Below are 27,930 nucleotides of genomic sequence, written 5' to 3' on the forward strand. Positions count from 1 at the left end.
CTCAAAGGTGGAAATCTCATCAGCTGTCTTCTATAGCAGTCATTTCTTGGCATGACTTGTACGAATTTACCAGGATATTGTGTTTATGGAGTTGTTGGCGAGTGCTTTCCTCCAACCTAAAATATGTCATTGGTTGTTGTCATGTGTGCCATCTACTCCTATGTGGCAAATACTTAAATTACTACTCCTAGCAGCCAGTAGGAGCTTAGTGGTATTGAAAAGCAGTTTAAATATGCACTGTTTAAATGCAGATTTAGTAGCCTAATGTTTAATCCTACATTTTTGAAGCTCCAGCCTCAAAATGACCTTTGGCTTCAGTTTTTAGCTTGAGAGGTCTCTTTAGCCTAATTCTTCAAAGCAGCATGGTATTTGCAGTGCATATTTTATTGTGTAGATGCATAGTTCCATTATATAAGAAACTGTTTTGTTTGTGTCTGTCAAGTACTTATAGTTTTGTCTGAGATATCAACTGATAGCTGTATGTGTCATACACATGTATATGTCAGCGGCGTATGACACATCTCACTTGGAAGAAAATCTTTGAGCAGTCAGTATTAGCAGCCTTTTACACTTTTTTTTTTTGTTTGTTTGTTTTGTTTTGTTTACTTGCTGTATAGCTATCAAGAAATGGAGTTAAATGTCTTGTGTAGAAGGACGTAGAGGGACATGCCCCGATTTACAAAGAGCTCTTCTGTACAGAAGAATCTGCAGATGGCATAGCGGAGGGCAGGCACGTCTGTATGCTGCCTTGCTGCTTCCTGTTCTTGAGGGCCGGGACCTGCTGCTTTCTGCTTTGGGAACAAGGCTAACGAAGTTCAGGTTTGAGGTCTGCAGCGCTACATCAGGTTATGCTTATGCAGCAGCCAGTTTTGTTTCACTCATAGAAGTGGGGAGCTGCCCAAGGCTGCTGAACTCTGAAATACGAAGTCGAGCAATGGTTAACTACGACTTAAATGGGAGGTCTGGCTGTTTAGGACTGGAATGTTGCGGACTAGAGTAAACTTAAGCTTTGTCTGTTGAGACAACAGGGTTGTTAAGCAATCGACTGTCCTGGTGGTTGGGATCATACCATTGCTTAGAACAGAAGTAGGTTGTCTAGGCAGCATTAAGGAAATATATTCATTGACTCTGAGTTCAGTCTAGTTGGTACAAACTTTCATGTTCAGGAACAGAAAAGCTATATAATTTTATAGCAAAGTCTGCGAGTTTGGTTAAGATTATGTTTAGAAAAAAATCACCATCTCTTCGTACAGTCACGTTTATTCAGCAGTCTGCCTGTTTAAGGATTCAGATAGTCATTGTTCCATGAATGTCTCTTGGTTGTAGCAAATGGGGTAGTAGAGAAGATGATGCATAAAGATGTATTTTTAAGCTGTAAAATCAAAAACCCCACCAGCTTTAGGCTTGAATATATCATGGTCAGTCTTTGTCCAGTCTTGATGTTAGTTTGCTTGCTTTCACAGGGAAGTGAATGATACTGCCTAGTGAACGTCTTAGCTAGAATTACTCTTTGATGGAGGACCTACCCTCGTTTTTTTGTCTGTGCCTTTTTTCATAGAAAAAAAGCAGAAGACTAACAAGAACAACTAAAAACAACCTTGATAAGACTGAAGGATTTAAGCAGAGAAATTACATTGCTTGTAGTGAAAGAAGCAAAAAAAGGTTGCAATTTATTGTAAAGCCGTGACTTTCGTGACTTGAGTAATTATCAAGAAGACTTCTGTCCTATTAACATAGAAGGTTGCGAGTTACAAGGAAATTTCAAGTACTGACTTTTTGGTTAAAATAGTTGGTTATTTTTGATCAGATTGTAGCTGCTATTGTCTTTCATTCTTAAACATGTGCTATTAATCGTATATCACATCAGAGGTGAGACTTTTTTGGGGGGGGAAGTAGAATAAGGTTGATGAGAGCACAGTTGACTGTAAATGACTGCAGTCATAGTTTTAAGGCCAAACTTTAATCTGAAGAAATACTACCACAACTTGGAGACAACTTCTCAAACACTTTTTCATGCCGTGTTTCAAACCTTATAGCTTTAGCATTAACAGCACAAACATGAAATCAATTGGCACTTCAGATAAAAATGCAGAGCTAAAATCATAAATAGTGGCAAACAGCATTTTCACTTTTAATCTAGATGATAGATCTGTTGTTTGCGTGCAAAGCACGCCATAAACTTAGAGGTTGCTTATCTTTTTAAAGGCCATGTGCTCAGGAAACCAGACGTGTTCTGGGTTCAACAGCACATCTCCTGTGCAAGTGATGGGTCCGAGTCCAGATCTGCAGACTGGGACGGAGCCAGCTGGGCAGAATGGAGGTGTGTGTCTGAGCCAAACCTTTACGTTGTTTCAGGTTGGGTTTGTGGGTACAGGAGCAGGTCCTAACTGCTGTTTGCTGATGTTGGCTGTTGGTGGTGGCTGACTAGCACTTGAGTTTTATTGGAAGCTTGTTAGCTGATTTATGTAACCAAATCAGTGAAAATTCTTCCTGACTGTAATTCTGTGGGCGTGAGTAGGCAAGCTGATGGGGGAGATCCTCAGCTTGGCTTCGGTTTGATACTATTGCCCAGGGTGTCTGTGCACTGTGCTGTTTCGCAAAGTGACTGCTCCATTAGAGGCCCTCTGTACCCGATGGTGTTCAGCTTTGCCAGCTCCCAACTGCAGTGTGCAGCATCAGAAGTCTTTGGGTGATCTTAAATCACCGGCGGGATCTTCACCATGACCGAACGGCTTGCTCTGGAGCAGTCAAATGCTGAAAGCTTGTTTCAGTGAAGGAGGCTCCTTGCTTTGTTGGAGTTTTCTTATGCTGTGTTTTAGTAAACTGATTGAGGTGGGAAGCAGTACAGATGGCTTTTGCTTAATAAAGAAAATGAAATCAAAAGAAATAGATATTAAGAGACATGAAGATGGCTTGTAGGAATTTACCCTCAAGTGATTTAGAAATATAAGTGTTAATATCCCAGCTGAGCACTAAAGAGATTTAAGAGTGTGGTTTTAAAGGTGACATTCAAATGCTATTTTAAGAGGAGTGATAAATGCTTGTGCTTTTCCTCTCGCCCTCTGCCTCATGCTGTAGAAGGTCCTCTTGACAATGGCTACCAGAAGTGTAACAAATGTGCTGATGTTTTCTCCCTAAAACTTGTTTGGGGCAAATTGCCTCCAGGTAAAACAGTATGGCCTGGCATTTTGCGTCCAAAGTGACTGAAAGCATCCCTCCTCTGCAACAAAATGTAAGATGCGAAAGTGCAAATTTGTAAATCTTGTTTTGTGTGATCACTGATTAAGGGCAGGTCAGTATCTGCAAGTACAGTTGATGCTGAATAATGACAATGATGCAAAAATAGTAGTTTTGTTTTTATTTGCTATGTGGATGGGTTTCCTTAACCACAGCATTTAAAATTCAGGTCTTAAGAAGGAAAATTAGTGTTTGAATAGCTTTGGTTTTAAGAAGACAAAGTCAGTTGAGTTGTGGGGAAAGGGAGAGGTATTTCAGAACATGCTAGGCTTCCCTGCGAACAAGCTAGACTCAAACTTCTCTGAAGGTATTCTGTTAACAGGCATTACATAATTTCCCACCCCCCATGTCCAAGTGCATACGTTGCTGGGTGACTATTTTATTATTTAAATTCTTTTGCCATTGCTAATTCTCCTTAGTGACTCGTACAGAGCGTAATTTTCAAGAGAGCAAAACTTCAGTGTGGTCTTCTGAATTACTGTAGTTACGGTTAGTAGCGTGATTGCTCAAAGATGAATAATGAGCTGCAGTGACAGTGTTCCCCATAATCATCGTGAGGGAAATTGTGGTGGGGATTCAGAAGTCTGTCATATGTAAAATGCAGGTTTTGAAATTAATTGTCTTACACAAATTCAGTATATAGTTTTGCTAAAACAGGAAGGTGTCATGTTGTCTTTCAGTTTGCAATTTCATTTAATTAAGATAAATTCTGTGCTTAAGAAAATAAATTTATTTCTCTCCCTAAATGTTGAGTTAGGCTGTGGAGTTTGGTACGTTTTGGAGGGTCACCTCTGTGCGTGTTTGAAAAATCTGTTGTCTGTATAACTAACTTTAGTCTGTCGCAGGACTTGGTGCTTCTGCTTGCTCATCTGATTACGCAGCTCAAGGGAATAAGGTTAAGGACATGCTGTTGGTAACTAGAGCGTTTTCAGGGCTTTAGTTCGGCAGATGGGCTGCTTTGGCTATATTCATACATCTGCCTACCTGCTGTGGCAGCTGCTGCTGCTGCATGTTGTGTTCTTTTGTTCTATTCCACCCAAGAAAGGAACACTAGGAAGTGTAGTGAATGGATTAATTTAAGGTTAAGGGTAGTGTTTTTGCTTGCTTCCTAACTCTCTATCGTAATAAAGCTTCTGATAAAGCTAACGCAACCTTCTTAAAGCGAAATGCATTTTTAAGATGTGCTTCAGGGGCTGAAACTAGCTGTCGTCTAAAAAAGAGTTAACTGTGTTTTGTTTATATTGCCCGATGTTATTTATTTCAACATTTTCCTTTCTTTCTCTCCCTTCCCCCGCTTCCTCTAGGAGCAGTAACCAGACTTTGCCTGACACTGCGTGGTCCAAAAGAATTAAGGAAATATGGAATGACATGAAGGAGATTAGTTGAGGATTAAAGGCTTTGAGGACAAAACACCTCACCGAGGTGAAGCACAGACTAGCTTTCTAGTTGTAGCTCCGAGGAGCTGTGTGCTGAAAAAAGATGGCAGATCCGGGAATGATGAGTCTGTTTGGAGAAGATGGGAATATTTTCAGCGAAGGGCTGGAAGGTCTTGGAGAATGTGGATATCCTGAAAACCCAGTGAATCCTATGGGGCAGCAAATGCCCATGGATCAAGGATTTCCCTCTTTACAGTCATCTCTTCATCACCCCCCCGCAAATCAAAATCAAGCAAAGTTGACCCATTTTGATCACTATAATCAATACGAACAGCAGAAAATGCACCTGATGGATCAGCCGAACAGGATGATAAGCAATGCCCCTGGGAACGGTATAGCGTCTCCTCATTCGCAGTATCACAACCCCCCGGTTCCTCAGGTTCCTCACGGCAGTGGTGCTGGTGGTCAGATGGGAGTCTATCCTAGCATGCAGAATGAAAGACACGGGCAACCCTTCGTAGACAGCGGCTCCATGTGGGGGCCGCGGGCGGTTCAAGTGCCAGACCAGATCAGAGCACCCTACCAGCAGCAACAGCAGCCGCAGCCACAACCGACGCAGCCGCCGCAGGCACCCTCTGGACCCCCTGGGCAGGGCCACCCTCAGCACATGCAGCAGATGGGAAACTACATGGCTCGCGGCGATTTTTCGATGCAGCAGCACGGTCAGCCGCAACAGCAAAGGATGAACCAGTTTTCTCAAGGCCAAGAAGGCCTCAATCAGGGAAACCCTTTCATTGCCACCTCAGGACCTGGCCACTTGTCTCATGTGCCCCAGCAGAATCCCAGTATGGCACCTTCTTTGCGACACTCAGTCCAGCAATTTCACCACCATCCCCCCACTGCTCTCCATGGAGAATCAGTAGCCCACAGTCCCAGATTCTCCCCTAATCCTCCCCAGCAGGGTGCTGTTCGGCCGCAAACACTTAATTTTAGTTCTCGGAGCCAGACGGTACCCTCACCTACTATAAACAACTCAGGGCAGTATTCTCGATATCCTTACAGTAACCTTAATCAGGGATTAGTTAATAATACAGGGATGAATCAGAATTTAGGCCTTACAAATAACACTCCAATGAATCAGTCTGTACCAAGATACCCAAATGCTGTAGGATTTCCATCAAACAGTGGTCAAGGACTAATGCACCAGCAGCCCATCCACCCTAGTGGCTCACTTAACCAAATGAACACGCAAACTATGCACCCTTCACAGCCTCAGGGAACTTATGCCTCTCCACCTCCCATGTCACCTATGAAAGCAATGAGTAATCCAGCAGGTACACCTCCTCCGCAGGTCAGACCCGGTAGCGCTGGAATACCAATGGAAGTTGGCAGTTATCCAAATATACCCCATCCTCAGCCGTCACACCAGCCCCCTGGTGCCATGGGAATTGGACAAAGGAATATGGGCCCCCGAAACATGCAACAGAATCGTCCGTTTATGGGTATGTCTTCAACACCACGGGAGATGGGTGGGCACATGAGACCAAACGGTTGTCCAGGTGTTGGCCTTGCAGATCCACAAGCAATACAAGAGCGACTAATATCTGGCCAGCAGCTTCCTAGTCAACAGCAGTCTTTTCAACAGCAAATGCCAACCTGTCCTCCCATGCAGCCTCATCCAGGGATACATCATCAGTCTTCACCACCACCACATCCTCATCATCAGCCTTGGGCACAGCTTCACCAGTCACCACAAAACACACCGCAAAAAGTGCCTGTCCTTCAGGTAAGCTGCTTCCGACGAGTAAAAGATGAAATGCATTTGCAATAATTTCAGTATACACAAGATCTGTGTTTTCAAAACAGTTGCTCTTGCCTGACCTCCCTGGTTTTTACTGGTTACGTGGCTTTCTTGGTACACGGAAGCTGAAGGTAAAATGAGGTTCAGATAGCTTGCTAATGTTCTTACAGTAATTATTACAGGATAACATTGTGGGTAGACCGAAATATGATACAGCGCCAGGGCAAACTGAATACCTGTGTTTTTTTTTCCATGTTGGTTCCTTTGAGGGGAAAATGGAAAGCATGTGTGAGAACTGTAATTTAAACACCTTGTATTTGCAACCTGCAAAAAAAAGTGTGTTTTGTTAAGTTAAAGCTGAAATTTTCATATGTGAAAAGATTTCCAGGATGAACTTTTTCCAGCACTAAGTAATGCAGTTGGGAAGTGATGGGGCAACGGTTTATGCAACAGAAGACAGCAGATGTGAATCATAGTCTAAAATCAAATCTTCTGAGGCTTAAATGAAATCTCAAGCAAGATAGAAGTTTTATTTTACCGCGTCTCTGATCTGCTGGATTGCCATGAAAGTGTATTGCTTCCATGTTGTTTTTCAATTAAAAGCTAGAAACGTTAAAACATCTTGATCCCTCTGTAGCTTAGCAGGTTTGACTGCGTGTTAGTAAGTTAAGCCTGAGCTGAAAAGGTGCCTTTTGGGATCTTTGGGTTTGCCACCGCTTGCCTCTGGCTCTGTCAGTCAATCATTCAAGAGGTTTTGGTACTGAAGGAATAGGTGGCCAAGATATCAGAGGTTTAATTATTTTTAAAGCCCCGTGGTAATTAATGCCAAGTACCTCTGCCCATAAATATTTGGAGACAATTGCTGGAATGCAGTCCTAATGATACGACGCTACAATAAGACCAATAAATCATAAAAACAGCTGTCCCAGCCAGCGTCCCAGGACTGCGTGGAAGGCAGCTGCTCGGCAGTCCCCTCCGCTGCTGCCTGCCGGCTGCTTCTGTTAGCTGCTCCGCACAGCATGAGGCGGCTCTGGGAATCAGATGTATGTGCTGCGGAGAGGCAGCTGACAAGGAGTGGTGGATGTAGCAGCTCAGCAGCTGGGAGAGGCTTCCACATTCTCCGAGGGGGGAGCACTGGGTGTATGCCGTACGGTGAAGCCCTGGAAGGGAGATCAGGGGCTAAGCCGGGGTGAGGGGAAGGCCCACTTCTTCATGAGGGGGAAGAGGAAGCTCTGCCTTTGAAAGGGGAAAGGGTGTCTTCATGACCATCTTTCTCTCCTTTGCTCTCCCCCTTAAACTGGGGGGGAAAATTTATTTGCATGGTGGCCATTCCTCCCCCCACCTCCAGGCGTACTCTTTGGGGAATGTAAATTACTGTTCTCACGTGGACGTAGCGTTGTGCAGTCCTGGCTGAGAGGGTGGCTCTTGGCAGTGCCTCTTGTGTTATCGGCTGCTAAGAGAGAAAGAAATGGAGAGAACTTAAGACTTTATGAAAAAAACACATACAAACAAAAAAACTGAGAGAATAAGCAGAAATTTTGAAAAGGAGGAACGATGGCATGGAAAAATCTGTAGTAAAAGATTGTGGATCAGAAGAAAGAGGTACAAGGTTGGAGATGTTTTTACCCTCAAGACGAGAGCTGACACGTCTAGCAGAAAAAAAAAGAAAGAAAGAAAGAAAATCTAGACATGGTAAAATAAGACTTATAAAGCTGTAAGGAGCAAAACCCAGCATTGCTGATACCTTCCACAGCTAGCAATGGTGGGGTTGTAGCAATGGGAGACTTGAGACTGCCTGTGACAAGGGCTGAGCTCTAAAGCTGTGGTCTTCTGCAGTGGAGTTAATTCCGTGTTTTCATCTGATCATCCAGTAAACTTCTTTTTCTCAGCAACAGATGGTTTGGGAGGAGAGCATCTCCTTGTAGAATAGAAGGGCTTTTTAGACGGTCTTGAGTTCATTTCCCTTTAACCGAAAAGGTAAAATGCAGGCAGCTCAGCTCTTAAACGAGTTGTGCAGCCTATTACAAAGTTTTGAACAGCACATGAGTAACTTCAACAAAGGTAAGTGCTGAAACTAAATAATTAGAGGAAAACCACATGATAACTCCAGTTATTTGATTAAAATCAGTAATTCAAACAGTTGTAGCTAGCCAAGTAAGTTCACTGTTAGCCTACTTCTGTTAAGTTTTTATTTGGTAAAAGTTATTGCTAACATACCTTCCCATTAAGTAATTAGTTTGAGACCTGACTGTAGTAATGAAACACTTGACAGGCACTCATTTCCCCCTGGAAAACTGTTTGGATCAAATATAAATTGTTCGAGTCAATGAAAACTCAGCTCCTCCTCACCCCCTGGGGAAAAATGCAGATGTGTGAAAACCCTGCTCTTAAGCTTGAATGCAGAATTTGCAGCTATCCTGCCTCTGTCGTGGTTTTGCCTTCATGTCAGTTGGCAGAAGATTGTTCGCTGAGCAACAGTTATTTAAATGGCTGGTTTGTTTTTATTTGTATAAAATGAATCAACAAATGAATGTAGTTGGTGAAATGAAAATCACTATGTACTTTTAAATCAACAGAAGCCATCTTAGTAATTATTTTTCAGTGATTTGAAGCTAACCTTATCATGGGAAGGCTGTAATACTTGTGGTTAACCAAATTACTGTTTTGTTTTTAGATATGTTGGAAGGAAAGTGAAATTCTTTTGCTTTTAACTCGACAGAAATTGCTGTGTCGATTCTAGAGTTCTTTACCTTTTGTGTACAAAACTGCTAATTATTTTGGCTGGGAGGTACAGCTGGAGATTGACAATTCATCTGGGCTGGATTAACAGATGAAAGCTAGATACGGTTATGAAAGCTAGGACCTTGTTAGCAGTGAGTTGCTGGCTTCAGTTGAATTTTACAGGTATTATACACACCAGCACAGCATTGGGATGTGCAGCTGGTGTGTTTGATTTTCAAGCCCTGTTTTGAAAACGTTCCTCAGTAAAGGCTTTCGGAAGAGTTCAGTGGCCGTGGGGAGACAAGTTCTGTGGTGGCAGGATGGTTGGCCAAGGTACAAAGCAGAGGGTGGGAGTAGCTTGTTTGTTTTCACAGCGGAGGAGGCATCTGTGTTGGGCCTGTGAGCTTGTGCTCTCCAAAATATTCATAAATGGTGTAGAAGAGAGTGGAAAGTCAGATGACAATGTTCACTGTTGTTGTTAACGTAGTCAAATAAAGCTGAGTGCCAAGTGCAGAACTGAGGAAGAGCCTACAGTAGTGAAACTTAATGGCTAGAAATGCACTAGGAACATCAGTCGTTTGGCTGTAAGCAGTATAAATCAAGGCATGGTGCCTGGGCAATGGAATGGCAAACAAAAATCTCTGCTTAGGAAAAGGATCTTGCTGTTGGATGCCTGTCTGAAACGCACTATGACAGTCACAGGAGTAAAACGGTAGGAATTGCTGTGGAAGTAGTAGAGAGTAGAGATTTCTCTAATGTTGATGCCTATATGCATGGTGTGCCTATGTGGCAAGTGCTGTGCAGTTCTTGGTCCCTTCCTCAGGCCTCAGAAAATACAATCGCACCGGAAAAAAAGGATGGGGAGGAATGGTTAAGGGGAAAAGAGAAGATATAGTGAAAGCCTGTAAAATTGTGAGTGATATGGGTGCATGGAAAACACGAATATGGAACAAGTGTTGTTTGTCTTCTGTTTTTGTCTCCCAAATAGTTGTAGGGCATTCGGCAAATTATCAGGTGGTAAGTGCAGAACGCCACATTAAGATGCTGATCTCTGAGATGTACAGAAAAGTGCATCAGTGTTGGATAAACATGAAGGCACCACATTTGGCTCATCAGACCTGTGCCATAAATAACAAGTGGCTGAGAGTTCGTTATCGGGATGCATCTACTGTGTACATGTCTACTTCTCATACTCTTCCCCAGACTTCATCAGAGGCGGGATATCAGGTTAGATAGGTCTTTGGGGGTCTGATGCCATGCAGTTTCTCTTACATTTTGATAGTAATTGAGTGTAAGAGTTTTCTCTGCCAAGAATAGACTATCCTGGGTGTGTTGTTCTACAGAACTTTTTATTTACAGTAGCTGCTGGCTCCTGTGTGGGCTGGAGTTTCGAGTCCTATTCATTAACCATGTTCCACAAACATGAAGCGATGTACATTATTTGTAGTCAAATATGGGAACACTTAAATGACAAATGGTTACGGTTAATGGCCTCCATGCTAGATTAAATGGTAGAACTCTACAGCAGCTCTGGCAGTGCTGAAAAATACTGGGTTGAGGTGCCCTACCTCTTTTGGAGGAGGTCTTTGTTTTGTGTTAGCAGTTTGCTACCAGATTTTTTTCTTCCATCTTGTTTACCTGTGGGCATGTGACTTTGCTTTGCGTGGTAACTCTTGGCTCTCTTTGGCATGAATGCACTCTTTTGAAATTTCCTGCCTTTCATTGTAGGGGAAGAGGCAGGGAAAGTCCAGCTGAGTCACCAGCAGAGTCATCCCTGTGACAGGACCTTTCTGCATTTGAAACTTCACGTTGCTGCCTCAGCGTAATTTATAGTCAGATACACCACAATGGAGAGGGGTGTTAATGCAAACTGTTTTCAGCTCGGGTGTTTCAAAGTGAATTCTAACCCAGCAGAGAGCCTGTGTTTGGTTGGTACTGCTGGCACGCTCAAATCAACTTGACTTTCTCCTGGGTACTTAAATATTTTTAATGCTTGGGAATAGTAGGAAGAGGCAGCCTCCTCATCTCCTTTCTGTCTTTTCATAACCAACTACCTTTCAGTGTGCGTACTGGAATTTTGTTTAGTAAGAAATGTTATAATTTCAAATGGTTAGGATTTTTCCTATAAATGAATATTCGTAAGCAACAAACTACTGTTCCGGAAAACGTGTGACTCAGCTGTTGAGTATTTAGATTGTTGACCATTTTCCTGTAAATAAGTAGAACAACTCCAAAAGATTTTACAATTTCTAAACACCGTTGGATACTTCTTTGTTTTGATTCAGAGGCTCTTTCACATTACTGCTAGCTGGTCTCTTGGGGTACTGCATGTGCTGCACGTTCAGCGAAGTCGCATGGCTGCCCTGGAAATTCTAGTTTTGTTTTTCAAGTGTTTGTAGACCAGCAAACTAATGTGTGTTGGCAAGATTGGTGAGGGTGCTAGACCACATGGAATAAATAAAGCACTAATATTCAACCTTGATTGATTAAGCCAAGTCAGAAGTTGTGACGAATGATGAATGAAAAGCTGTGAAGAAAATCCATAGGTTTTATCCAAAAGTAAAGGCTGGTAATCACACATTTTTCTTAAGTTTACAAGCTTCTGTTTTATTTTGCTAAGGTTCTGAAGAATAGTGTTTGCAAAACAACTTACATTTTCCAAATAAAAGAAAAACAGACCTTTAAAACTGCTTTTGGTAAAAGTTTTGAAGTTATTTCACGTGTATGAAGTATAATATACTCTGATATGCTGATGAACCTGGTTCTGCTGTGAGCTAGTTCACATCCAGGTCTCTCCAAGGATATAGTAACTGATATCAAATACTTTTGTCAAGCCACAAAAATTCATGTTATGAAACTCCTTAGATATATTCCAGTCTAATAATTGATATTAAGAGATCTAAAGACTTATTTCCTCCTCAGCTTTGAGAAGGCTGTGTGTACTTTTGTAAATAAGGGGTTAGAGTGATTCTGGAGTGAGTAGGCCTTGGGCCAAAGATCTGTAGTTTTGAGGTAGTTTTACTATGGTCTTTTTTAAGCATTAAGGAGGTACAAGCAATTTCAAGAATAGCTCTTCCCTCAGGTGTCATGATTTGACTGCAATGAAAATAATTCGTGTCATTAAATTATCTGCTCTGGAATTTTGGGTAAAGTCAGTTTGCAGCATTAGCATAAAAATACAAGTCTGCATCAGCATACCAATTTTGGAGGCTTAAGAGTTACCGGACTTGTTCTTCAACATGACTATGTGGAAAGTTCCTATGATATGTTGGTGGCCTGAATGTATTTTCTTGAAATCATTTGAATTATCTGAGGAGTCGCCTAACTAGAAATATTTTTAACTGACGCTGCTGTTTGGTACTTCAGTATAGTGTCTTGATCTGCTGGTGGGATTTGGCAATCATCTTATTTTTCCATGACTGAACACATTCTCATGTTTTGTATTTATTTGAACAAATTTAAATCTGTTGTTTTGGAGAAGCTTTTTTCCTGACTGAAAGCTGATACTGATATTGCAAACCCTGATGTCTGTATCATCATCAGCCTACATAACTTAAAGGCTTGAAAACTGGAGCAAATGAAAGGAGAAACACTGGATTTGCTTTTTTTTTTTTTTTTTCTTCCTTTCTTCCATTGCTTTAATTATAGCGACAGCCTTAGTAAGGTTGCAATTGAATTAATAAATTCCTGTCTTTTATTATGGATCTTCTTCCTGGTCTTCCATCCTACTCTTGCATGTGGAATTTGAGGCATCCATTGGTTTTAAACTTATCAGCCTTTGCTTGTATTGTGAATGTGGGTGTTACAAACTTGCGTAAGTGTCCTCCTCTTTCTTTCCTCTGAACCAGCTTCCACTCCAATGGAGCACCGTGGCTTTGAGGTTTGCTTTTTAACTTTGTCTGCAGAGGCTGTTTCCTCCGTCAGTTCAGTGGGGCCAGTGCTTTGAATGTTCAAAATTGAATTATAATGAAAGAACTGATAATTTAGTCAGCTCTGAAGCTAATGTATTGTATTGGTATTTTTAAGAAAAGGATTGCCTCACCTGAACAACATATCAGAATTACATCAAATATGATGTATTTGTACCTTCTGTTCCATTCCTTTTCTATTCATTCTATTCCGTTCCTCCCTGCTCTTTGAGAGATTTCCTTTCTGGATATCTCTTTTAATAGTATGGATATATATTTTACAGGTGCTAGTGTGGTCTGGGTTTGGGGAACAAATTGTTGTTGTTGTTTTTTTTCTTCAGAGATGCCATCTATAAATATTCGGTACCTTTTTTTTTTTTTTTTTGTCACAGATTCTAAAGTTGAGTAGCTCAGGAGAGAGGGAAACACCCCCTTTTTTTTTTCTTTTTTTTCTTTTTTTTTTTTCCCCAGTGGTTAAAGTATCTCTGTGTGCAAGTCTTTCTTCTGACTAATTCTCAGGCTCCCAGGGAGGGGTTGAAGGACGGCGAGGCCGATTCTCGGGAGCGGAGTAGGAAACGTGGGCAGGAAGCGGCCCTCGGGGAGGGGGGAGAGAAACACAGCTGACCTGATGGAGCGGCGCTGAGGAGGAGAAACAGAGAGGAAATGGCCAACAGCCAGGGTTAAAAAGGGGATAGAGAAGTTCAGGGAGTCACTGCCGTGCTAGCTGCTCGAGTCACCTGCCTCCCGAGCCCTAGCGAGCAGTAGCCATTTGGCCTGCTGGTGCCCCTTAGTGCCCTGCACGCCGCTCAGGCCAGTGCGAGCAGCTTGGAAACTGGAAACTGGAGTGTGCAGCCTGCAACCTGAGGCGTGTGGGGGCTGGAGAGGGAGAACTGGAGAGTGGTTGGGCTGTACCGGTGCTAGACCAGGTGCTATCTTCTGCACCACTGCTCTTTTCCAGCAGCTGAAGCTTTATGACTCTCAAAATGCCTAGTAAGTGCTGGGGAAAAAAAATAAAATCCATGCAAATTAAGCTAGATGAAGCCTGGGATGCAGTATATTAACCCTTCCCTCGCACACAGGATTGTTGGGTGAACCCTTGTGCTGTTAAGGATACTTCTCTGGCCAGTTTCCTTCTGTCTAGGTCACGTCCCAGCATCTGTCCGTGGTGTGACCTCAGGATCACCCAGGTGGTGGTGTGGGAATGGGAATGCTTGGTGGGGAAGACGGGGACGGCCTCCTCCTCTGGCCTTTAATCAGAGATCCTATAATACCCTCACGTGAGCTCAAGATTCTGTAGAACTTGCCTTCAGTTACCAGCCCGGGAGTTCCCCCTCAAGTTTTGATAAGATAAAACTGCTGTTAGCCATTAGAAGCCAAAGTTTTGTCCTGTTTTATTGAATTAGACAGTCAAATTCCAACTTCTCCCATTTTCTTTAACTTTCACATTTTGTTTCCTTTTTTTTTTTTTTTCACACAAATGTAAATGACTTAATTTCAGAGGGGTGTTTTGCTTTTTTTTCTTTAGAAAAGGACTTTTTTCCTCTTCCATTTGAGATATTTGCAACTATTTAGTTACTGAAGACACAAAAGAACATAATCTTTCCAGCAAAGAGAGCTTGGACCATTTTTTTTACATGTGCAATGTGTGTTGAAAATGAGGGACAATGCCTCCAATATCCATGAAGTATTTTTTCTTGATCATGAATATATTGTTTTTTTTTTTTTTTTTTTTTTTTTTTTTGGCCCTTCAACATAAAGAATTATTTAAAAGCAATAAAACTTAGATGTAAAACTTGCATTAATTATAAAGTCTTCTTTATGAAGATACAGAACCGATAGATAGGATGGCTTACTGTCTGAGCACAGGATTGATTTATAAACCATTGAATCAGCACTTTCTGCATTTTTTTAAAAACTCCTGATTCAGATTCCTGCGCAGACATCCAGTACTTGAAAATGTGTCATCTCCCTGCTTTTCTTGTAGCTCCTTCCAGTATTGCTCTTGCTTGAGTGCAGCTCAAGAGGACAGGGCCAGCCAGTGTAACAGCTCAGAGCAGGGAATCCCACTCCCCACTGCTCGGACTGTTCTTTAGTCTCCTCAGAGCTGACTCTCTCACTAACCTGGCAGAAATGATAGCCAGAAGAAAAAAAAAGTAAGTAAAAAAATATATACATACATAGACATAGTTTTCAATTCGCTAACCTAGTAGAACAGCCTGTGGAAGAAATATGCTGGGGAGGAGTGAGATTTCCACCTTTAAGAAGCAGGTGGAAGCAAGCTCGTGCAACAAAACGTCGGTGCCTCTTGTGCAGGAATCCAGCAATTGTAGAGGTTAACCTAGGAGCAGAGAAGATAAACAAGATGTGGAAGAAAATGGGAAACAAGTGGATCTCTCTGAGCTTCCACTGTTGGGAGGAATTATTGTTTTTTTGCTTCTGTTGCTCCATCACCTGTGCATCCCTGAATCAGTACCAAGGGTCTGTTTCCTCTGCTTCCTCAGCTTTGTTATATTTAATTTTTGTTAGCCAAGCTTAGGAGGCAGCAGCTCTTGGCTTATCCTGGACAAGCATACGACATAAGAACTTCTAGGAGTGGGCTCACATTGTATGGGTTGACATTGTAGAAAGGAAATACTGAGAATTCTTAACTTCTGGAGCGTGGCAAGTTTCTCTGTAACGCTGTGAACCTTTTCATTTCAAAAAACTGCAACTGTTTCAGTATACAACACAAAATCTATCTTTGCTGTATTGTTTCAGGGAACATGCCAAAGTGTTTCAGGGAGAACCAAGCACTGAATTAAATTTTATCTTTCACTTTTTTTTTCTGTTTTGTTAAATATCAATTCTTGTGGTTTTCATCAGAGAAGTTTTCATATATAGTACAAGAGTTTCTGAAAGGAGTGTATGCCCACTCACAAAAGACCCCTGTTTGTAAAATGGACTGAACAATTTAATCAGTTGTGTCAGTTGAATAAGAAAAGCATTAGTCAATTTCAATCATTCTTAAATAGTTTTATTATATCTTATATAACTCAAATAACCAAAATAACATAATAACCAGAGTAATTAAGAAGTTAATGGTTCTGTAGATTTTGAATTTAGTGTTCTTGTAAGAAAAGAGGGAGAGTAAACTTGCATTAAGCTTCATAACTAACTTCCTAAAATCTAGGTGTCAATATGAACTTTGTTTTTTCCACTCTCCTTTTACATCTCTCTCCCTCTCCAGATGGCCCTCCATCCACTTGCATTCTGGTACTTCCTATCTTTTTTGGCCCCGCAAGACTCTGATAACTGTGATAATGCCGTAATTTTCCTTACATGTGAGCACAGAATGATATGAAGTGCTTTATTTTATTTTTGGAATAAATCTTTCTGTACCGGCCAATTGTTGCTAAATATAGTGAGAGGCTTATAACATACAGTGCATGTTAGAATTTAAAGCAATACTTGCTGTAAAAAGGTGACCTCTCCAGTTACATATGCAACCGTACATGAAGCACAGTAGTCATTGAAACTATGCTAAGACTTTGGGCTTTATAGTTGTTATTTATGTCTCAGTTTATTAATGGGGTATTGTAAATGTTTATAGGGACAAGGATTGTCACTTGTGGAAATACGGATAAATGCCTGTAATATTGGAAAACTATTTAGTTCTTAAGTCTTTCTCTCTGCTACCTCCCTTGGAATATTTCCAGACAACTTGTTGGAAAACAGGTAATTCTGTAACTAAGGCATTGTACAGGGATTTGGGGAATTTTTGCTATTTGACACAGTTTGCTTGTTAATCATTTGTGTCATGGTTGGATTGCTAATATTCCCATGCACATTAATGTTCCTGTGTGTTTGTAAGGTGCTCTGTAGCAGTGCTAAGGTGCTGCAGGGCAGTTCCTGAAGTTCCCTGCTGTAAAATCCAGTGCCACGCAGATCAAGAACTTCTCTATGTCGTGTAACACAGAAATGCTTCGCTTGCCTGCACTTTGTCAGCAGTATGCATCTGGATAGGATAATGGAGGAGGAGACGCGCAGTAGCAGCCACAAACTGTCACAACAGCCACAAACTGCAGACTAAAGCTCAGCTTACCATTAGCTATTTCTGCTGCTAGTTCATGCTGCTGAATGGCAAAGGTTGCGTAGTTGGGAGCGGGGGTGTAATCAATATGTGGCTGAGGCAGCTTACAGAGAATAACCCTACTGGGCTCGATCCTAAAAGCAGGAATCTCTGTTCCTCGCTGCGCCTCGCTTCTGGTGGTGGTGAGGGGTAGTCTGTAATGGGTCGCTTTAGACGCAACTCTAGTTATAATATAAAACAAAATTAAAACCTGATATTGCTGTAGGCACATCTGATTTGAGACCCGCTACATATAGGGATTTTTACGTTTTATTATAGGTTTGGTAAAGAACAGCTGGAGCTCATTAGGTGGTCTTTTACTAAAGATAAGGTGCTTAATGTTTCATAGAACAATGTTAATCAGACTGGCTGGATAACTAAAATATGATTTAGACACTATAATTAAGAGTTATCTCAATTGGTACCTATAAACGAGGTGTTTGTCTGCAGAAAAGGAAGAGTGGTTTGGTTTTTTTTTTTTTTTTTTTGAAGGAGGGGGGGTGAGTTCAGTCCTAATGACATTCTCTGATTTAATTGTTGGTTTAGTTCAATTACTGCAGGAGCTGGGAAAAGGCCTGGCTATGACATGTCATAATATGCATATTAGATAACGTATTCAAAGGCTTTCTTTATTTGTTGCTGTGACTAAAGAGCGAGAGCTTGAGGAGTATCTTGGGCTCTTTGACATAAATGGATCTTGGGCAGCATATATAACATCAAAGGATTTTTAACAAGTCTGTGATTTCAAGCCCACTTTGTCATGCTGAAGTTAATAAAATACTGCGATGGCAAGGCCATTCGGGGAGCTGCTATCTCCCCACCTCAAGAGAAAAATAGAATTGATTACGGCCGATCTCTCTGGGCTTTGTATCTCACGTGCATCCATTAAAGTCTCTTTGAGGCAGTGGTCCCACCCTGTGGCCTGCGTACCTCGAGTCCCCTGGGGACCTGGGAAAGGTGGTGAAGGCAGGCAGGTTATATGCTGAACCACAACATGTGTAGGGGAGGTGTCTTACACTGCTGCTCTAGAGGCTTACAACAACAAAAAATGAAGCAAACAGCAAAAAGCTTTTAGCAGAGTGTTGGATGCTGTAGCGTAAACCTCACTTCAGGCTGGGTCTGGTTAGGCCAGTGTCTGAAACGAGAGGAGTTAGAGCTCAGTGTAAAGCGACGTGTGGCATGGAGGAAGCTGTGGAGGTGGATGTGGTGCTGGCTGATAGAGGCATTGCCTTCCCAGCCCGCCTGGAAGCAGCGGGTTGTCCCCATCCTCTTTGGAGAAGGTGTGGAAAGATGCAAGAAGTGTTGTATTTGCCTTTGGGTTTGGAGGGAAGCAGGCATCGCCGAGCATTTCTGTGAAGCTGGAAATCTTCTCGTGGGACGTAACAGCGTGAAGCCACCGTTCCCTGAGCTGCCAGCAGGTTAATGTCAGTAAGCCAGCCAGAAAAAATACCTTTAGCCTGCGACGTGTCCCTGCCACTAACTTCTTCCACCGGAGCATGTGTGAGCAATTGGAGGGAGCGGGGATACGCTGGCAGGGCAGGTGAATGAACCCTCTCTCGCTGTTTCCATTTCCCAGGGTGGAAACGTGCCGCTGGGGGCATGCCTGGGGTTACGCAGGCGGCCACAAACCTCCGCCCTCTTCTGCCCCCAGCTGCCACTGCTGTGTGGGCCAGGCTCCGAGGGGAGCCCTGATGGCAGGAGGTGGGAGGTGGGAGGTAACGCTGCTGCAGGCTCTCCCCTAGCACCCACACTGGGGTGCCAGGTTGTCTGTTTTTCATACACCACCCTGTACGGCCTCCAGCAGGCAACGAGGCCATGGAGGTGGTCTGACAATCTGCTTTGTCTCTTCACGTGTCCAAAATGCAAAGCTTCAGAACATAACTTTATACGTGTGAAGGACTTTTACTGTGTCTAAATTGGATACTCAAATATCCTGGTGTGGAATTGTAGGGGCTGATACACAAAGGGTATATTGTCATTGCACGTGAAACTATCCACCTTACTTCAGTTCCTAGTCTGGAACATCACAAAAGCAGCGTTGCTAAAATCTCAATCAGCATATTTTTCTTTTAGCTCATGGACGCTTTCTCTGAGTTGTGAAAGCTGAAGCAGTAAATGCTTGTATTTGTGAGTTAAGAAAAGAAAAAGTTGTGGGGAAAGATATATAAATATTAGACGCTACAAGCTAGGCTGCGAGTAGCTGAGGTATGACCCTCATGTTCTCTCGCTCTGTCGTTGCCTGCTTGGCTCTGATGTGCCTGCTCGTAGGTGCAAGTGATGAAACTCTTGCTTTTCTCCATCTCTTCCAAGTGTCTTTACACAGACTTGTATGGACTTAGCCCAAAACAAAGCACTCCCGTGAACCATCTAATTGCCTCCCTGGGTGGGGACGGGAGCGGGGCTTAGATAGTAAATTAACTGGTCTGGAGAGCCGTCGGGGGCTCCCATCTGGGAGCTCTGGAGTAGTTTCTATGGAAAGCAATTTTAAAGGAAGAATTTGTTCCTACTGCCTTTTATGCTCATTGATTCACCTCTCCTGTGTTAGGGACATTGTGTGTAGGAAGCTCTTGAGGAGGAACAAGGTTGCCAGCAGAACGTGAGAAAGAAAGGAATGAAATTCTCCCTTCAGCCCTTCTGGTTATATTCCTGGTGCAGATTAAGACACACACAGCAGTTGGATACCAGCATCTCCTACAATAACCCACTCCTTAAAAGTGTATCCCTCCTATTAAAATATTATAACTGTGTAAATCAGAAACCGATGACCAGCAATTTCATACATTGCTTACTTCTACTTTTCTCAAACCTTTACCATCAAGAGTGTCTAAAAATAAAAATGACTTCTGCATCGTTTGGGGAAAGTTGTGCAAACAAGGAATAGAAAAGCCATTGCACAAGGATACTGGAGCTGTGGCATCATTATTTTAAAAGTAACCCTTTCTAGGATAGCCGTGGTATGAACAAAAGCATTTACTAGTCAAAGAAAGATGTAATAAATAAAATGTCTGAAATCACAGGGGTTTTCCATATGGTATTTGAGTAGTCTTATTTATAGCTTTGAGGGTTTAAGGGTGTGAGCAAAGTAAGGCTTATAAAAGAGGCAATAGGTTTTTTTTTCAGACTGAATCAGGTAGTTTAATTAGAGACAATCAGGCCTTTTTTCAGGTTTGAAGGTGTAAAACTTATATGACGAAAAAGCTTGGCTTACCCACACTACTGGTTTGCTTAATATTTAGTTCCCCTGGAATATTAACCATAAATAGGTGCTCTAAGCATATTTAACTAATTTCTGAACTAGAATGCCCAGTGTTTGTCACATTCCAAATTACATGTGTTAAAATAAATGTATTTTTTAAATCCAAACGAGACCTTGCTGTTGATTTTTGACTGTCAGTAGTCATTAGGAGCAAAGTACTTGTGAAGATTGTCTGGCCATTGAGTTGTGCCTCCAGCTGTCGCATATAGCATCTCATGAAGTACTTTTCATAACCTTATCAAACTTCAATTTAAAGAGCACTTGACTTTTGCTCTCAGTAGTCCTTTTTGAAATTGTGACCCAAATCTGATTAGTCTGATTGTTGGAACATGCATCAGACTTTGTATCCTAAATTTATTAGTCACTGGTTTTATACCCAATTTGTTCTCGTGCCAATTTTACCTTTCATCTCAGTTCTTCCCCTTTCCTCTACTAGGACCTGCTGATGTTTTCTTAAATAGCAATCTGGCTAAAGTAAGTTAAATTCCCTCTAGCCTTCTCCTTCAGGGTAATCTGCACCTGTATCTGTTTGAAGTCTAATTGTTGTTGATGCGTATGATCAGACTTGTATACAGAATTGTGCTATTGCACAAATACTTCTCTGGGTTCAGTGGGAGTCATCTTGAGATGCACTTTAACATTTAATTTTCTCCTCCTCACTGTTCCGTCACAGCGGCAGTTTATAGACGTCCTGTGGTTAGGTACAAATTTCTTCAGTCTTCAGCCATGTCGACTTACCTTGTTTTCTGTAAACACAAATGAACACCAAAAATCAGGGCTGATAACAAAAATTGGAAGTATTGAAGCATTCCAGGTTTGGAAGTGGTGAGGGCTTTACAGTGATGGGCTTAATTTTTGTCAAAGTGCTTTGCAGTTGTGAGGTGTCCACAAATTTCCGAACATCTCATTTAAAACTGGGAATCTGGATAAGTGCAAGCTGCTGTACTGCTGCTAGAGTCACAACTGCGTAAAGCTTAAAGGACACCTTCATTTGCAATAACATTTATAAATACAAATTCCTCTTACTCATCTGCAATCCTCTTCCCACAGCTTGAGCTCAGGGCTATAATGGAACCTATTATAGGCAAAAGGTCTGTGACTCAGCCATCGAGCCATTCAAACTCTTGGCTTTTTTAATTGGCACCATTAAATCTTTAGTAGCTTTTCTCTCATAAAATGGGTACCGTTGGTGTAAAATGCATCGCTGCTGAAGATATATTGTACCTTTTGCCCTCGGATTTCTCTGAGTTGATCAACTGCAGGTGTTCGAAGGTTGGTTAGATTTTTGGATATCGGAGAGACTTTCCTAGAATTACTGCTTAATTACTGGTTTTCCTTCATTTTTAGGAGTGTGTCTAAAATTAAATGTATGAAAGCCATTTCACAAGTCACTATGTTTGCAGGCTTTTTGCTTTTCTATTTAGAGACAGGAGAAGAAAGATCTGCTTTTCCATCATGTCTTAGTTTATCTCCTTAGAACTTTTTTAACCAGAGGACTGGGTATTTTTTTTGTGACAGGATGAAAAACATAAATTCTTGAGTATGTAACCAGGAGGAACCCTCATCATTCAGCTGAATTTTCCTGTTCTTTTTTGGATGTTTTGAAAAGTGAAAATGGAAACAACAGTAATTTTGGGAACAGGATCTGAAATCAGGAGAGGAAATTTAAAGAACACAAAATATGTTGTGAAATTTAAATGTTTGTATATATACATACATATATATGTATGTATTATAAAAATAAAAAAAAGGTAGCTTTTAACTGCTCTTTTGTTGTCTTCCCACGTACTTAATATGATGCCTTGTTTGTAGGTAGAGTTAGCAAGAAGTCTTTGGTGGTTGTGTTGGCATATGCTTTAAGTGTCTGCTGAAAGTATCACAAAACAACAACGTAAGCTGTAGAAAATGTGAATGCAATTTAACATACGTATTTTAGCTGATTGCCTTTACAGAATGGTAGCAAAGCTGGGAGCTAAGAAAGGTCACAAGTGGGACTGTCGTGATGCTCTCCTGGTGCCTGCGAGGGAGGGTTCAATCAGTACGCAGCCACGTTCTCTGTTCCCTTTCTTCCACCTGCAGAAGACATACGAGTAGCTGTTTCATTCATTTGCTTATATTACCTGAGCGATTGCCTGATAATTTATTTGTTATCCAGCCAACTTTATTGTGAATATCACTGTATCTCATGAAGCAGGCTGACTCTTCCTACAAACACTGTCTCTTTTCGTGTCTTGGTAAAGAATCAGTTGCTAACTGAGCTTTTAAAATGGTAATTTTAATCCAAATACAGAAAAACCTCAACAACCACTAGTGCATTTGTCTTCCAAACTCTCCTGCAATATGTTTTCCCCATTTTACATATGAGGAAGCCAAGACAGACGGACAGGGAGTTGCCTCAGGCAAAAGAGTGATAGACGTGGGATTTGGGGCTTCTTAGTGTGTGTTACGCCAGGCTGTGTTGCCTTAAAGCTGAAGCCGGTAGTTATCCAAGGAGATGCTTGCAGTCATGATTGGTGAGTACTTCTCAAGAAGAGGGTCCATGGCAAATCCTTTGCTGGAGATCTATGTTTAGAAGGAAATCTGTATGTCACTTTACAAAACAAAGCAACAATAAAAAAAGACTTCGTGGAAAAAAACATAGGAAAGTGCCACAGTGAGTTGAGACTGGTGGAAAAAATAGACAGTAAATTAGCTTTCCTGATGTTCACTGGTCTGAGCACAGACCATCTCCTTGCAGTCTGTACTTAAGTTTTCAAGGTAACATGAGTCTTCTCTTTAGGATATTATCTTGGTCATTCAGATATGATTTAATCTAAGAGTCCCATCCGCCCTGTGCGCTGAACAAGGCAGCAATTCTAGAAGTAACTAGGGAGGAGCTGGTCTGTGTGTTTGAGATACTACTGTAAAAAGTGCTGGGAAGTAGAACTTGTTTCATAAGTGACATGAACTAGGGGAGTTCTTTGTTTTCAAGGATTTGAAATAATAATTTAGATTGCAATTTAAAAATCTAAAGGATGTTTATAACTTGTAAGAGTTTTTCCTAAGGATACAGTGGACTATTTTTCTTCAAGACAGCAGTGCGTATTTGCTACTTTGCTTGCAGGGTGATTCACTTGGCTAATGTCTGGAGAAACCTTCTGAATTTCTGCTGGAGAGGAGTAGTTTAATGCTAGATAAGTGGATTAGAAAAGTTACCCCAACGTAGAAAAAAGCAACTAATAGAAATAAAAGTGGTAGTGGGTTTTTGGATTTTCTTTTTCTCTTCTGAAGTGAAACTTCTTTGTAACTAAGGAAATGGCATTTTGAACATCAAAATAAAATGCTAACTTTTAGATCATTTTAAACAGCGAATCTCCTTGTAGTAAGCACGCTCACATGTGCTGTGAGATTGAAATAGCAGCAAGTAAAACATCTTGAAATTTGGAGTAGACATAAACAGTACAGACAGGATGATTGAGTTACTGTGGATATCATCACATATCAGAGAACATTTACCAAATATGGCCTTTTTGGGAAATTCTGAGATCAGAACCTTCTCATCAGAGTAAGTCAGTAAATGTAAAGATGAAAATCGGGAGGAAAAAAAGTGGTTTAACTTCATTGCCTTGGTAATGCCTTCTGTATTGAAATGTATCAGAGGTCCATGGGATTGGAGAACTCTGGGTTTTAATTTGTTTGTTTGTTGTTATTTCTGAATTCATAGCAGAAAAGCCTTGAGTACAAGTGGTAGTTTAAAAAATAAAAATTACATTAGCTCAAACAATGAATCAAGAGGATTTTGGTTTTTGGTTATGGATAAAGTGCACCTCCCCCTTGGGGAAGGGGGAGATGGCAAGGGGAAGAAAAGGGGTATTTTATTATCTGTCTAGCGGGGTCTGTTGCAAATCATCAAAATGAAATATTGATGAACCAGAAGTTTTTCAGCTCCAAACTGAAACCAAATTGTAGTGTGTGTGGTTTCTTTTAATGCTTTAAGATCACTTTTCTTAAGTTAGTAAGCCCTATCTGCAAGACATCCTGGCAAAATTGAAAAATCTTGCTGCAAACAGTGGAGGAATTCAGGATGCTTTATTATTTAATGAAAACAGTTATGGATGGTATTATGAAAGTATGGTGGCACTTAAGTGGGACTTCCTTTTTATGTACAGCAATAAAACTCAGGTTTGAGTCCTTTGTTGTGTCTGGTAGACTCTTAAGCACCCGAGGATGTTTTCTTTTTCTTGAGCTACTATAACAAGACAAATATTTATGCCTTTGGGAAAAACTTGTAATTTTTTAATCACTTCTACTTGCAACCTCTCATGAACTTCTCGTTAAAGGTTCTCTATGGATCTTATCAAAGTGTTGATTGGTACATTTTAGATATGTGCAGGCTTCTTAAAAATGCGTGATTCACGTGTCTAGAATCTGATGGGGGGGGATTAAATAAACTATAAAACAAAAATATTGGGCTTCGGTTTTCCTAGGTATGTAAGGGAGGGACAAGGAAAGTGGCAGATATCTTACGTCTGAACTAAAGTCTTACTAATATATTGGAAAAAACACCACGTATAATTTTCTAAAAAAGCATATTTGAAACTATTTTGCTCGCATTTGCTGTATTTTACTGCTTTACAAATGTGTCAACACCAGTTGTATCAACAACCACTCAGTTGCTGCCCTCATTCATTTCCACGAGGGAAGGCGTTTGGGGCAGGGGAGCCCCCCAGCCTGCCTCCTAAGAGCCGGGCATCCCTTGAGGTTGGCTAGACACGCTGAAGACCCTTGGAAGAGGGGCTGGGGGCTGCCCTGGTGCAGGACAGTGTGGCACACAGTGCGTGGGTTGCCTGAAGAAGCCCAAAAGGATTGGCTGTGCCTGATGGCTTCCTGAGACTGGTAGGGGGACACTGGAAGATGCCCAAGCCAAGGGGAAGGGTGCACACACACAAGTGTGGTGAATAGTCACAGACATGAAGGGTATAAAGCTGAGTGGGAGGACTTTTGGCATGGTGACAAAAAAAGCACATACAAATACAGTGGTGCCAAGTAAATAGATGAGGGCACTATGCAGTTATGTCCATGGCACTCTTGTCTGTGCTCATCTTTGCTCCTAGTGCATTTCCCTTCAGCCTTTGCTGCAGTGCAGTCCTTTGGATTCATTGCTGAAGTTCTGAAGCATTTCGTGCTGTTCTTGCAAGTGGGCTCATGGTGTGTCCATCAAACAGGTGGCATTTCTGAAGCTTGAATTTACTTGAATGTTAGGCATAGCAGAGAAAACAGAAGAAATAAAAACTTTGTGGCCTGATAGTCTTTGGCTTCCTCTAGTGAGGAAGGAGAAAAAAAAAAAAAAGCTACTTCTTTTTTGCTGTTCTTCCTTCCTCAGGTTTAAATGTACTTTATTTGAAGTAAAACATAAGAAGATAAAGCGTACTTTTGCTGAATTCTTATGAAGCAGACTTTAGTTTATCAGAGATTTTGCAAATCAAAAAAGACACAGCTTTTAAATTTATAGATGCACCTTATATATGTATTATGTATACACCTTATATGCACCTCTCAGGTTGGAAATGAGGAGACATTTCTTCTCAGAAAGAGCAGTCAGGCATTGGAACAGCTTCCCAAGGGAGGTGGTGGAGTCACCGTCCCTGGGGTGTTTAAGGAAATGTTGGACGTGGTGCTTGGGGACATGGTTTAGGGGGTGGCAGTGGTAGTAGGGTGATGGTTGGACCGGATATTCTTAGAGGTCTTTTCCAACCCTAACAATTCTGTGATTATATTTTTATATGTATATTTCTGGCTTATATAGATGTATAATGTATTACTACCTTACATGCATACCTTATGTTTAAACATATATAGCCTGTTAAGTAAGTTTCCTGCTAAGTTTTCCTTTTCTGGGAGGTTAGAAGGGGTAGGGAAAAAAGCAGCAGGCCAGAACCTCTTGTGCCGTTGTGGCACGTAATGCTTTTGTTGTTACTGCTGCTTGCCCCAGCGAAAGCCCAGGCAGAACTTGTTTGTCCATTGCGGCCAGAAGCAGCAGTGCTTGCAGCAGGTAGGCTGGTCTTTGGTTTCCCTCCCAAGGCACAAACCCGAAGCTGTTCGCTCTGTGTCGTGCTCATTCAGGTTTCAGTAATGCTTTGGGAACGTACTCACCAAAGGGGCTGTGAGCCAGATAAGAGCCCTCTTAGCAGGAGACTTAAAAAAAAACGTAGAATATATATATATATATATTAGAGGACATTTACTGTTTTGATTACTGTCTCCAGTCTGTGAGCACTTAATACGCAAGTCAGGAGCGTGTTGTTGGGTTTTCTTTTTCTGGACAGGGGGTGTTAGGGAGGATTCGTAGCTGGTATCAGAGGCACATAACCTGTGGAGTGCAGTGTGATGGAGGAACTGGTTACTTCGAAGAGGGGACACACTGATGCGTGTTTGACATGCAGTACCTGCCTCGAAGGAAATCGGCTGGAGGAGATGGCGTGTGCAGGGCAGTATGCGTCTCATCTTCCCTCGGGAACTTGGATTTCAAAGTGTGGCTGGGAAATGTGCCTGAGGGAGGGAGGAGGATGTGCTCGTTTTACAGAGGAACTGCTTCGTTTTCACAGTGAAGCCGAATGGCTTTGTGGAACATGGACACAAGCCCAAGAGCAACAAATCTCCTGGTACATATACCGAAACATTAAGTTAGCCTGTATAAGACTGATGTGTTTAGTAATAGCAGTTTCAGTCCTATTGTTTTGGTTAAATATTTGAGGATGTTTCCTCTCCTATTCCCCCATTCTGGAGGAGCTGAAGCATCATACCAGCTGTTCTGGAAACCATTTTATCCCAGCATGGTCTTAGTGTACAGCATGACTTCCCTCAGCCACCACCTTGTTTTGGAGGGGCTGGAAAAGACCTGTGATAAACCCTTGCGGGTGAACTACTACAAGGAGTTCTCTAGTCAGCATTAAGCGTCTTGGTAGTTGTGCTTGGGCAGTGAACGTGCAAGTTCACTTCACTTAGAAAGTAACTAAATTTTTAAATACAGGCCCTACTTCACAGAATTGAGGTGTTAAGAAAAAGATGTTTATGGACCATTTTCCAGTAGGACTCTTGCTGGTCTACCTCTCCTTTTCCCACCTGTGGTGTAGCTAGCACAGCACAACCTCTGCAAAACCTGTGTAGTTGAACTCATGTTGGCACATTCCTGGTATGTTTTACTGCTTGATAGTGGAGCCTGCACAAAAGTGAGGTCTTTTTTGGCGTGGCTGTGCAGGGAAGATCACAAGTTGTCAACGTCAGCAACGTGGGTTTTGCTGCCAGACTTCAGTGCCTCGTTGTCCCACCCTGTGTGTGTCACTGCAACCAAAGCGAGAGAAAAATTGTCAAAATCCCAAGTCCTTGACCTGTCTATGCAGGGATGCTGGAGAGTGGAGAATCAGACTTGTGCTAGCTACTGCTGTGTAATATGTAGTGCCTGACTGTCTTGCACTGGGAGAAACCTTACATTTCCATCTAAGCTAGGGTATGTTATGAAGTAATGTGTAACATTAAAGTATTAA

General features: G+C 41.7%; 1 protein-coding gene across 3 annotated transcripts in view; it reads left to right on the plus strand.

Annotated features, from left to right (window-relative positions):
* The window catches only part of CHD7 (chromodomain helicase DNA binding protein 7), a 126,221-nt gene that overhangs the window by 33,209 nt on the left and 65,082 nt on the right, over positions 1 to 27,930 (plus strand). For all 3 annotated transcript variants that reach the window (XM_035317421.1, XM_035317420.1, XM_035317418.1), the window contains exon 2: positions 4,542 to 6,399. In XM_035317421.1, the coding sequence (XP_035173312.1) occupies positions 4,717 to 6,399 (1,683 nt within the window). In that variant the 5' untranslated portion in view covers positions 4,542 to 4,716. The remainder of the gene's footprint in view (positions 1 to 4,541; positions 6,400 to 27,930) is intronic.

Source organism: Oxyura jamaicensis, chromosome 2 (genome assembly GCF_011077185.1).
Source record: "Oxyura jamaicensis isolate SHBP4307 breed ruddy duck chromosome 2, BPBGC_Ojam_1.0, whole genome shotgun sequence".
Taxonomy (NCBI): domain Eukaryota; kingdom Metazoa; phylum Chordata; class Aves; order Anseriformes; family Anatidae; genus Oxyura; species Oxyura jamaicensis.